Source organism: Mobula birostris, chromosome 18 (genome assembly GCF_030028105.1).
Source record: "Mobula birostris isolate sMobBir1 chromosome 18, sMobBir1.hap1, whole genome shotgun sequence".
Taxonomy (NCBI): domain Eukaryota; kingdom Metazoa; phylum Chordata; class Chondrichthyes; order Myliobatiformes; family Myliobatidae; genus Mobula; species Mobula birostris.
In genome coordinates, this window is record NC_092387.1 from 67,354,563 (window position 1) to 67,368,089 (window position 13,527).

Genomic DNA, 13,527 nt, shown 5'->3' on the forward strand with positions numbered 1-13,527 from the left:
GCCTGAGTCGACGTAGTAGTAGTAGTAGTAGAAGTAGACTACAGCTTAGCTTTCAACACTATCATCCCCTCAAAACTAAAGACTAGGTTCCAAGACCTAGGCCTCAATACCTGCCAGTGCTTCTAGATCCTCAATTTCGTCCCCATCATTGAGCACATCTACAAGGAATACTGCCTCAAAGAGGCAACATACATCATCAAGAAGCCCCACCAGCTGGGCATGATCCCTTCTTGCTATCTCCACAAGGAAGGATGTACAAGAACTTTAGGTCACACACCACCACATTCAGGAACAGTTACTACCCTTCAACCATCAAACTCCTGAACCAGTGTGGATAACTTCACGGACCCCAGCTGCGAACTAATTCCACAACCTACAGACTCACTTTCAAGGTTCTAGAACTTATGCTCCCAGTATTATTTATTTTTTTATTTGCACAACTGTTTTTCTTTTACACATTGGATGTTTGTCAGTGTCTGCTTATGTTTATATATTTTTCATAAATTCTGTTGTATTTCTTTGTTTTCCTGAAAATGCCCATAAGAAAATGAATCTCAAGGTGACATATATGTTCTTAGATAATATACTTACTTTGACTTTAACTGTTAAATTCCATTACCAGAATACATAGGAGCTGTCACATCGCATTAGCTTTGCCATTTATTGTCCTTCTCAACCCCATTTTCCTGCCTTCTCCCCAAAACCTTTGACGCCTTTACTAATCAAGAACTATCAACCTCTGCTTTAAAAAGAGCCACAGCCTTTTAAAAAGCCTCCACAGCTTCCTGTGGCAATGACTACCACAGATTCACCTCCAACTGGCTTAACAAATTCCTCCCCATCTCTGTTCTAGATCCATGTCCTGTATTCTGAAGCTGCATCCTCTGGTCCTAGACTCTCCCATTATAGGAAACATCCTCTCCATATCCACTCTATCCAGTGTTTGATGGGTTTCAAAGAGATCCTCTTCATTTTTCTAAACTCCTGTGAATACAGGCCAGAGGCATCAGAGACACTCCTCATATGTTAACGCTTTCATTCCTGGAATCATTCTTGTGAACATCCTCTGGACCATCTCTAATGCCAGCACATCCTTTCTATGATAAGGGACCCAAAACTGCTCACAATACTCCAAGTGTGGCCTGACCAACACCTTAGAGCCCAGCCTACCCCGTCCCAACACAGCCACTCAACAACAGCAACTGAGTAGTGAGGCACAATAAATCCTCTCCAATTAGCACTTGTTCCTGCCCGTTCAGACTAGAGAAGGCACAAAAATCAATCAGCTAGAGTCCACCACTCACTAAACTCTTCATGTGATCAACAGGCAGGAAAAGGTCAAGAAAAGACATTTATAATCACCAGCTTACCTATCTGAAGTGGATCCTTAACTGCACGCACTCTGAAAAGCTGCTCCCCTCGCTGGAACTCATCAGCACTGCCATTAGCCAGACACGAGTACAACCTGAAGGCAAGATAAGAGGTGCTCAATTAGGTTATAACAACTGGAGCTTATTGGAATGCATGGAGCATATTTTGCACAGAATTCCTGCGGCTGTACGGAATATATACCTAATCACCCCACTCAGCAGATGCAGACCCATCTTACTGCCCGGGAAATGGTCAACCAGAAAGATCAGGTGATGTGGCCTTAAGGGTTTTCCCTGAACAAACTGGGCACTGTATACATCTGGGGCAGGGGGCTTTGCCTTCAGTTTAACCAAGAGGTGTTTCTAAAGCAAAAAGGTATTCTTGTATCCGATATATAACTTTGACCACAGGACATAGGATCAGAATTACACCATTCTGTCCATTGAGTCTGCTCCAACATTCAATCATGGCTGATTTATTTTCCCTCTCATCCTCACTTCCCTGTGTCCTCTCCATAAACTGGCCAAATTTTTAACTTGTTGGTGTGCTCCACTGGAAGCAGTGTGGTGTGGCATGCGAGCTGGAGGCGGTGCTGCCCCCAGTGTTCACTCAGCAGAAGACAAGCTGTATTGTGTTCGACTGCAGATTGCTGCAACGTTCACGCACTCAGGGCCTTGGAGAATTTTTCTCATGTGACTGCATTTTACTGATATCTTGTATGCGCCTTGTGCTGTGTGACTGTTGGTACTCTGTTTTTCACCTTGTCCTCGGAGTAAACGCTGCGTCATTTGGCCATTCTGAGGCCGCCATTGGTCAGGGTCAACCATGGATGTTGCGTCCTAACTGTCTATGTACGCAAGCCTGGGCAACACAATACGGAAAGCAAGCTGTTGTCCATGTAGCAAGCTCCCACTCTTCATGCATCTGGTGAGCCCAAAGGAACAGCACCAATAGATACAGTTAGGCACCAGCAACTCAACATAGGACTGTCTTGGGGATCTCCGCTCTGGATTTTTCCTCGGGGTTTGCTCCCAAAGCCTTCCCCATGAGTGGGTATAGCCGCATGGCAGTGGAGGTTTGAGATCACAGTTTTCCTTCCAGGTGAGCTGCCAACCACAGCTGACAAGCCCCATCTGCCCGAAGCAACTGGTTTTAAGGCACCAGTAACCTGCCTTTGCCCCTTCTCCCGTCAGTAGAAACAGTTCTGCTGGGATTAGTAGGGAAGCCAGGTGAAAGCCAGGAACTGGACTTGTGGTCAGCAGCTAATTGAGGCACACACCATTGAGAGCATTTGATAGATAGTGGAAAGTTATCCCCACCACTACCAGACCCTCCCCTGGCTGTGATGACCTTTGTCTGTATTCACGTGTGGTTGAATAACAATTAAACTTGAACTTGAAAATATAATTTTCCAATTAAGTAGGTTATTCAATTATAGATTATGGAAGTACCTGTGTTTTTGGGGCCATGAGGAAGCAAACGTGTGATGAGAATGTGTGTTAAGGAGCAGTTGAGGAGGACATGCTGGATAACGAGTCTTACACAGTCACAGACAGGGAAGATAAAGACAGACGCAAAGTCAGCCGGCCTTACAGCCCACTGAGTCTGTACCTACCATCACAATCCAGTTTTTTCTTTTCAAATCTTTTTATTATTATATTATACAAAAGAAATAACATGAGTACGTTGAAGTAACAACACTTACAATGTCTCAAAAAAGACATTACCTTAAAGATTGAAAAAAAATTTGTGATAACAAAAAAAAACCTATTAAGCAGAAAAAGTGAGGAAAAAAAGCCCATTAGGCATACAACCCCGGAGGCATGCGTCATACAAAAAACTTCTAAAAATAAACATCAAACTGCCAGCAAGAAAAGAAAATATACCTAAAAATTTACAACTAGATCGTGGAAAAAATCGAGCAATTAGCTCAAATGATAATAAGGAACAAATGAGCCCCGTCTTTTCTCAAAATCAAATAAAAGTTCAAAGGTTCGACTTCTAATTTTCTCCAAACTAAGACATAGCATCACTTGAGAGAACCATTGTGACAAGGTGAGAGCTGATGTACCCTTCCACTTCAACAAAATGGCCCTCCTAGCTATCAATGTAACAAATGCAATAACATGTTGGTCAGACACAGAAATACCATGAATATTTTGAGGAATTATCCCAAAAAGCACAGTTAATTTATTAGATTGTAGATTAATTTTAAGTGCTTTAGAAATTGTTGAAGAAACTGACTTCCAAAACTGTTCCAATATAGAACAAGACCAAAACATACGTGTCAGTGTAGCTATCTCAGTTTTACATCTATCACAATAACTATCAACATTAGAAAAGATTTTAGAAAGTCTCTCCTTCGTCAAATGATAACGATGTACAATTTTAAATTGAATCAATGAATGGTTAGCACAAATTGAAGAAGAGTTAACCAACTTCAAAATCTGCATCCAATCCTCCATCATAAAAGTCAAATTGAGTTCCTTTTCCCAATCCTGTTTAATCTTAGATAAAGAATGCTTATCCCATTGTAATAATAAATCATAAATTCTTCCAACAGAACCCTTGATCAAAGGATTCATACTCATGATAGTATCTAACAGGTCAGCCACCAATATGCAAGGAAAATTACTTAAATATTTTTGTAAAAAATGTCAAACTTGAAGGTATTGCAGAAAGTGTGAGTATGAAAGAGAATATTTAGATAAAGATCCCACTGACTGCGCTTCATATAGACCTATTTCATTACTGAATGTCGATGCTAAGATTCTGTCAAAGCTAATGGCCGATCGGTTGGAGAATATTTTGGGTAAAATTATTTTTAAAGATCAAACAGGCTTTGTAAAGGGTCACTATTCTTTTTCAAATGTTCGGAGACTACTTAACGTTATATATTCGTCCTCTTTTAAAACTCCACAATATGTTGTATCTTTGGATGCTGAAAAGGCATTCGATCAAGTCGAATGGAAATACTTATTTAATGATTTAGAGAATTTGGCTTTGGTGCTAATTTTAATAATTGGATTAAAATGATATATAAAGCCCCTATTGCTACTGCTGTCACTAACAATTGTAGGTCTTTTTTTCAGCTTTCACGGGTGACAAGGCAAGGCTGTCCATTAAGTCCTTCATTGTTTAATTTAATATTAGAACCCCTTGCTATTGCTCTTCGTGAGGCTAAAAATATCCATGGGACTTTTGTGAATGAGACCATGCATAAGATCTCTCTTTACGCTGACAATTTATTGGTTTATATATCTAACCCTGACGAATCTATTCCTGCCTTGCTAAAATTATTTAATGAATTTGGAGATTTTTCAGGATATAAAATAAATTTCAGAAGAAGTGAATTGTTTCCTTTAAATGATTCTGTCTCTATATATGATAACACTCGTTTTAAAGTCATGGACTCTTTTAGATATTTAGGTATCATAATTACTAAAAAATATAAGGATCTTTATAAAGCCAACTTTGTTCCTTTAGTAGACTCTATGAAGTATTTATTTAGTAGATGGAGTCCACTTACATTTTCACTTGTTGGTCGTATTCATATAGTTAAAATGATGATTTTACCAAAATTTTTATACTTCTTTCAGAATATCCCTGTTTTTTTGACTAGGAACTTTTTTGATGGGATTGATTCTATTATTTTATCTTTTGTTTGGAATAATAAAAGACCAAGAATTAGTAAATGTCACTTACAAAAATTGAAAAAGGATGGAGGTCTTGCTTTGCCTAATCTAAGAATGTATTATTGGGCTGTTAATGTGCGATACATGTCTTTTCGGTTATATTGGGTTGATTAGAGTGATCAGCCAATTTGGGTAGACCTGGAACTGAAAGCTGTAAAGCAGTTTTATTTAACCTCATTATTGGGAGCTGCTTTACCTATACAATTAGCTAAAGTTGCTAATTTAAACCTATATCCTGTGATTAAGTATTCTTTACAAATTTGGTTCCAGTTCTGCAATTTTTTAAATCTTAAAATATTTAAACTTTGTAGTTTAATTTATCGAAATTACTTTTTTAAGCCTTCTTTGAGTGATCCAAATTTTTTATAAAGGTATTAATTCTTTTCTGGATTTATTTAAAGAAGATAGACTGATGCCTTTTGAACAATTAATTGATAAATATCACAATCCAGTTTATTACCGCTGACGAATGTCACAAATTTGGGTGTTTTGTGCCAGTACCGTGCAAGGTATAGTGTAAAAGAGAAATAGCAAGGCAATATTCAGTGGACCATTCAAAAATCTGATGGCTCAGGGGAAGAAGCCGTTCCTAAAACACTGAGGTTGGATCTTCGGGTTCACTTACCTCTTTCCTGATGGTAGCAATGAGAAGAGGGCATGTCCTGTTCACATTTCAACCATCCAATCACACTAATCCATAAGACCATAACATACAGGAGTAGAAGTAGACCATTTGGCCCATCAAATCTGCTCCACCATTTCATCATGGTTGATCCAATTTTCTTCTCAACCCCCGTATCGCTTCATGCCTGACCAATCAAGAATCTATCAACCTCAGCCTTAAATATACATAAAGACTTGGCCTCCAAAGCTGCTTGTGGCAAATAAAATTCCACAGATTCACCACTCTCTGACTAAAGAAATTCCTCCTCATCTCTGTTTTGAAAGAACACCCCTCTCTTCTGAGGCTGTGTCATTTGGTCTTAAACTCTCCCATGTATGAAACATTCTCTCCACATCCACTCTAACAAGGCCTTTCACCATTCAACAGGTTTCAATGAGGTCACCCCTCACTCTTCTGAATTCCAGCAAATACAGGCCCAGAGCCATCAAACGCTCTTCAAATGACAAGCCATTCAATCCTGGAATCATTTTCGTGAACCTCCTTTGAACTCTGTCCAGTTTCAACACATCCTTTCTTATCTTAATACGGGGATCCAAACCTGCTCACAATACTCCAAGTGAGGCCTCACCTGTGCTTTATAAAATTTCAGCATTACAGCCTGGCTTTTATATTCTAGTCCTCTTGACATGAATGCTAACATTGCATTTGCTTTCCTCACCACAGCCTCTCTAATTCCTCAAAACTACCTGGCCCTCTACCCATCTTCATATCGTCTGTAAAACATTTCAACAAAACCTTCAAATCCATCAGCCAAATCACTGACATACAACATAAAGAGAATCGGTCTCATCACCGACCCCTGTGGAACACCACTAGTCACCAGCGGCCAGCCAGAAAAGGCTCCCTTTATTCCCATACTTTGCCTCCTGCCAATCAGCTACTGCTTTATCCATTCTAGAATCTTCCCTGTAATATCATGGGCTCGTAGCTTTTTAAACACCCTATGTGTGGCAATTTGTCAAAGGCCTTTGGAAAATCCAAGTACACAACATCAACCTATTCTCCTTTGTCTATCCTGCTTATTACTTCTTCAAAGAATTCCAACAGATTTGTCAGGCAAGATTTTCCCCTTGAGGAAACCCTTGCTGACTATGGCCTACTTTAACATGTGCGCCCAAGTACCCCGAGACCTCATCCTTAATAATCGACTCCAACATCTTTCCAACCACTGAGGTCAGACTAACCAGTCTACAGTTTCCTTTCTTCTGCTTCTCTCCCTGCTTGAAGAGTGGAATGACATTTGCAATTTTCCAGTCTTCAGGAACCATTTCAGAATCTAGTAATTATTGAAAGATCATTACTAATGCCTCCACGATCTCGTTAGCAACCTCTTTTAGAACTCTGGGGTGTACACCATCTGGTCCAGGCGACTTATCTACCGACAGACCTTTCAGTTTCCCAAGAATCTTCTCCTGAGTTATGGTAACTTCACACTCTTCATGCCCCCTGACACGTGGAACTTTCAACACACCACTAGTGTCTTCCACAGTGAAGAATGATGCAAAATACTTATTCAGTTTGCCTGCCATTTCGTTGTCCCCCATTACTACCTCTTCAGCATCATTTTCCAGTGGTCCGATATCCCCCTTGCCTCTCTTTTACACTTTATGTATCTCAAGAAACTTTGTCTATTCTCTTTAATATTATTGGCTAGTTTACTTCTGTATTCCATCTTTACCTTCTTAATGATTTGTTTAGTTGTCTTCTGTTGGTATTTGAAAGCTTCCCAATCCAATAGTGGAAAATCCCACTAATTTTTGCTCCATTATATGCCCTCCATTTGGTTTTTATGTTGGCTTTGACTTCTCTTCTTAGCCACAGTTGTGTCATCTTTCCTTTAGAATACTTCTTCCTCTTTGGGATATATATATATATATATATCCTGTTCCTTCGAAAGTGCTTTGAGAAATTCCAGCCATTGGTGCTCTGCCATCATGCCTGCCAGAATTCCTTTCCAATCAATTCTGGCCAACTGCTTCTTTCATGTCTCTGAATTCCCTTTACTCCACTGTAATACTGATACATCTGACTTTAGCTTCTGCTTCTAAAATTTCAGTGCGAATTCAATCAAGTTATGATCACTTGTCCCTCCTCCCACCCAAGGGTTCTTTTACTTTAAACTCTCTAATCAATTCTGGTTCATTGCACAACACCCAATCCAGAATAACTAATCCTCTAGTGGGCTCAACCACCAGCTGCTCTAAAAAGCCATCCCATAGGCACTCTAGAAATTCCCCCTCCTGTAATCCAGCACAAACCTGATTTTTCCAACCTCCCTGCATATTGAAGTCCCCCATGACTATTGTAATATTACCCTTTTGACATGCATTTTCTGTCTCCCATTGTAATTTGTAGACCACATCCTTACTACTTTTTGGGGGTTAGTATACAACTCCCATCAGGGTCTTTTTACCCTTGCAGCTCCTTAGCTCTATCCACAATGATTCAACACCTTCCAACCCCATGTCACCTCGTTCTAATGATTTGATTTCATCTTTTACCAACAGCGCAATGTCACCTCCACTGCCTTCCTGACTATCCGTTCAATACAATGCTTATCACTGTACATTAAGCTCCCAGCTCTAATCTTTCAGCCATAATTCAGTGATGCCTACAACATCATACCTGCCAATCTGTAACTGTACTGCAAGTTCATCATATTTATTCAGTATACTGCGTGTGTTCAGACACATCTTCAGTTCTGCATTCATCCTTTTCAATGTTGTCTGCCTTTTACACTGCAACTCATCCTGGTTGACTGCAATTTTGCCCTATCAACATTCTCTCCTCACTACACATTGCCTCTGTTTGTAACTAGCTACCTTGTCTTCAGCACCAATATCCACCTTTCCTTTGATACTTCATGCATTGAAATATATGTAGCTCAGGACAGTGGTTGCACCATGCTCAACCTTTTGATTCTGAGGTCTTACCAACATCTACCTCCACAACCTCTCCATTAACTGTTCTGTCACTCTGGTTTCCATCCTCCTGCAACTCTAGTTTAAACCCCACCATGCAGCATTAACAAACCTTCTCGCTAGAATATTAGACCCCCTCCCGCACCCCACCCAGTTCAGGTGCAAGCTGACCTTTCTGTACAGGTCCCATCTTCCCTGCAAGAGAGCCCAATGATCTAAAAATCTTATAACTTCCCTCCTACACCAACTCCTTAGCCAAGTATTAAACTGTACAGGTGTCCCCCACTTTTCGAACATTTGCTTTATGAAACCTCACTGTTACGAAAGACGTACATTAGTTACCTGTTTTCACTAACAGAAGGTGTTTTCACTGTTATGAGAAAAGGCAGCGCGCGATGAAAGGCAGTGCGCCTGAGCAGCTAAGCTCCTCCCCCGGATTCGGAACGGCATTCTAGCCGGCATTGTTTAAGCACGTGCCTGTGAGCAGCCACATTAGCAAGATGAGTTCTAAGGTATTGGAAAAGCCTATAAGAGCTCGTAAGGGTGTTACACTTAGCATAAAACTAGACATAACTACGCGTTTTGATCGTGGTGAACGAAGCAAGGACAAAGTGAGTTTGGCTTGTGGAAGCTGACGAAGATGATGTTGAAGAGGTTTTGGCATCCCATGACCAAGAACTGATAGATGAAGAGCTGATGCAATTGGAAGAGGAAAGGATAACGATCAAAACCAAATGCAGTAGCGAATGGACCGAAAGTGAAGTCGTCCAGGAACTGAACGTGAAGCAACTGCGTGAGATTTTTGCTGTAATGATAAAGTACGACTTCAATTTTGAAAGGGTACGTCAGTTTAGGGCAAATTTGCAAGATGGTTTGAGTGCTTATAAAGAACTGTATGATAGAAAAATGCGTGAGGCTAAACAGTCAAGCAAGCCTTCCACGTCAGTCACAGCAGACAACGAACCTCGACCTTCGACATCAAGGCAGACAGACATAGAAGAAGATGACCTGCCTGCCTGATCGATGAGATGACACCCAAGTGTCCCACCACACCAACCCCCGGGCCGCGGACCGATACATTGCCGCGGAGAATGCAGCAGTAGCCAGAACACACCCAGCACACCTTTAAGAAAAAAGCCGAAATAAACAAGCTAATTAATTAGGTGCCGCCCGGCACGTAAATGTCGGCCCAGATCAGAGGTGACGCAATCGTCAATCCCCTCTGATCTGGGTCAACATTTACGTGCCGGGCAGCACCTAAGTAATTAGCTTGTTTATTTCAGCTTTCTTCTTAAAGATGTGCTGGGTGTGTCCCGGCTACCACTGCACGCTTTGCGGATCGGTATCGGTCGGCGGCCTGGAGGGTGGGGGCCACTGCACCACCTCAACCTCCGATGCCTCAGCCTAACACACCATCATCAGTGTGTTCACTATCTTCCTAATTCTGGTAAGTAATACTACACTGTACGTACATTATTTCTACTTTATATAGGCTGTGTATTTTTATGTGTTATTTGGTATGATTTGGCAGCTTCTTAGCTTAAAGGTTACTGGAGAATGTTTTTGCCAAGAGCGCTTGTGCTCTGTTTCTGGCGAGAGCATTTGCATGAGATTTTCACTACAGAGAACAGTGCGGCAATGATCGTAGAGAAGTATTTCTACTTTATATAGACTGTGTATTTATCATATCATTCCTGCTTTTACTACAGGTTACTGTTATTTTAGGTTTTATGTGTTATTTGGCATGATTTGGTAGCTTATTTTTGGGTTTGCAAACGCTCACAAATTTTTCCCATGTAAATAAATGGTAATTGCTTCTTCGCTTTACGACATTCTGTCTTACGAACTGTTTCATAGGAACGCTCTACCTTCGGATGGCGGGGAAACCTGTATAATCTTCCTAGTTCTGGCCTCATTTGCACGTGGCACAGTGAACAATCCTGAGATCACAACACTGGAGTTCCTACCCTTTAACTTAGCACCTAACTCCCTGAACTCCCTATGCAGAACCTCGTCACTCGTCCTACTCATGCCATTGGTACCTACATGGATCACGACTTCCGGCTGTTCGCCCTCCCACTTAAGAATGCTGAGGATTTGATCCGAGATATCCTGGGCCCTGGCATCTGGGAGGCAACATACCAACTGGAAATCTTGTTCTTGCCCCCAGAAACTTCTGTCCATTTCACTAACTGACAAATACCCTATCACCACAATGCACCTCTTTTTCCCCCTTCCCTCTGAGTCACACAGTGCCAGAGATCTGACCACTGTGAATCTCATCTGTTAGGTCATCCTCCCTCCCACAGTATCCAAAGTGATAAACCTGTTGTTGAGGGGGATGTCCACTGGGGTACTCTACACTGGGTTCTGAACGCTTTCTCCTTCTTGATTGACACCCAGTTTCCTGCATCCTGCACCTTGGGTGTAACTAACTCTCTATACATCCTCTCACATCTTCAGTCTCCCTAATGATCTGAAGTTCATCCAGTTCCAGCTCCAACTCCTTAACACATTTTGTTAGAAGCTGCAGCTGGATGCACTTCTCGCAGTTGTAATGGTCAGGGACACTGCAGGTCTCCCTGCTCTCCCATATCCCGCAGGAGCAGTATTTCACTATACTGCCTGGCATCTCTACTGTCCCAAGCTAAGCAGATATAAAGAGAACAAAAAAACTTGAGCTTTTCTTTCCTTTGCTTCCTCAGAGTGAAGCCTCAAAGAGCTTAATCCTCAAGATCGCCACTCTGACTACATCCACTCAGATGACAGCCGCTGCAGTTTCCCCACCTTCCTTTAATTTGCTCTTCCTAAACAATCCCAGACGCCGACTGGTCACTGGTGAAAGCTCCATTACGCTGCTGCGACCTGCTGCTGCTGCCATCTATCCTTAGGCAGTGGATCTGACTGAAATCCCATCCTCTGCAAACTTCTGATGCCTGGACTGGCCGCTGGTCAAAGCTCTATTACGCTATCCTATCTTATTCTCCTCACACTCCCTTTGCCTCTTCCTTTTGGGAATACTGGATGCAGTTTTAGTCACCTACCTACAGGAAAGAAGGCAATAAGATTGAAAGTGCACAGAGAAAATTTACAAGGATGCTGTCAGGACTTGAGGACCTGAGTTATAGGCAAAGGTTGAACAGGTGTATGAAAATGAGGAGCGATTTGATAGAGGTATACAAAATTGAGGGATATTGACACAGTAAATGCAAGCAGGCATTTTTCCATTGAGGCTGGATGAGACTAAAAGTAGAGGCCATAGGTTAAGGGTGAAAGGTGAAAACTTTAAGGGGAAGCTGGTTTGGGGGGGCAGGGTGGGAACTTCTCAGAGCATGGTGAGAGTATGGAATGAGCTGCCAGTGGAAATGGTGGATACACATTTGCCCCCTATCACTTCTAGTGGGGCATAGGCTGCCGACAGCAGCTCCCAAGAGTGCACTGCCCTGAGCCAGTTTTTCCAAGCTGTCCGCAGGTGTTGCCCATCTCTGAAGGTCCTTCCTCTTCCTCTCTCATGGATGAGGTCTATGGGGCTTCTACTGGTGTTTCTGTAACACTTGGGTTTTTACAGGATGGTGCTGCTGGCCCCTTGGTGAATGAATGCATGCTTGACAGCAACATTTAAGAGAAGTTTGGATACGTATAAGCCAGTGAGTGGTAGAGGGCTATCATCCAGGTGTGGGTCGATGAACGACACAGAAGGTTCAGCATAGGCCACAATAATCAGTGTGTGGATAAATTCCTCTCACAAACACTAAGCAAATAACCAATGCACCTAATTCTTCCAGCAGATTCCAGCACCCGCTGTCTCTCTGGCACAAGATGTGTAACAACTCTCAATTCTTCACAAGCACCATGCATTAAATTTTTCAAAAGGACCTTTTACAGGATAAAAGTGAACTCTTGATCTCTCAGTCTAACTCAACATAGACCTCGCATTTTGTTTGTCTACCTACACTGAACTTTCTCTATATCTGTAGTACTATATTCTTCTTAGTTATTATTTTCCTGTTGTGCTACCTCAGGAATGATCTGATCTTGTCTGGAAAGCTTTTCATTCAGTATAAGAAGCCACAGTAGGGGTCTGAGTGCTTGTATTCTAGGATTACTTCTAAAGCCCATCTCCCCTTTTTTTTCCTGCTAGGGCAGAGACTGCCGACAGCAGCTCACCAGACTCCTCCGTCCTGGGCCAGTTGTTCACGTTTTCCCAGGTATAGCCCATCTTCCTGGTGCATCTTTCCTCTCCCATGGATGAGGTCTTCGGAGCTTCTCGCAGCATTTCTCTAGCTCCGGATTTTTATGGGATGGGGTTGCTAACCCCATACCCAACTCTCCTTCTTTCCCAGCCGGGCTCAAGACAGAGTTATTCCCAATTTTAATATACCAGAAACATATTAGATCATAGAATGAGAAGGATTTCCAACACTGACACATACCAAAACTCAGGACCAGCACCTATTCGCTTTGACCCCAGTCTGCAAAACTATCTGCCACTAACCCAAAGGAAACTAGCTCGGCAAAAGCCTCTGGGATCTGATAAGCAGGGTCATGGTGTAGACCATAAATACTGTTGGATGATATTTATTGTTCTTGTTCCATGTCTTCAATACACTACAGTTGTGGAAGTGGTGAACACAACGGATTCTGTAGATGCTGGAAATCCAGAGCACTGCACAGAAAATGCTGAAAGAACTCAGTAGGTTGGGCAACATCTATGCAGTGGGCTACTAAGACGTGGCACTGGTATTAGTTTAGTGATTTACTATTGTCACATGGCCCAAAACACCATGTCTTGCAAGTACAGGTCCAGTAACCCGAGTTCAATTCTGACCTCCGTATGGAGTTTGCAACCAGAATT

General features: G+C 42.0%; 1 protein-coding gene across 3 annotated transcripts in view; it reads right to left on the bottom strand.

Annotated features, from left to right (window-relative positions):
• zswim8 (zinc finger, SWIM-type containing 8) overlaps positions 1-13,527 on the bottom strand; it is a 186,559-nt gene that overhangs the window by 121,630 nt on the left and 51,402 nt on the right. For all 3 annotated transcript variants that reach the window (XM_072282863.1, XM_072282862.1, XM_072282864.1), the window contains exon 4: positions 1,371-1,465. In XM_072282863.1, coding sequence (XP_072138964.1) covers positions 1,371-1,465 — 95 coding nt within the window. The remainder of the gene's footprint in view (positions 1-1,370; positions 1,466-13,527) is intronic.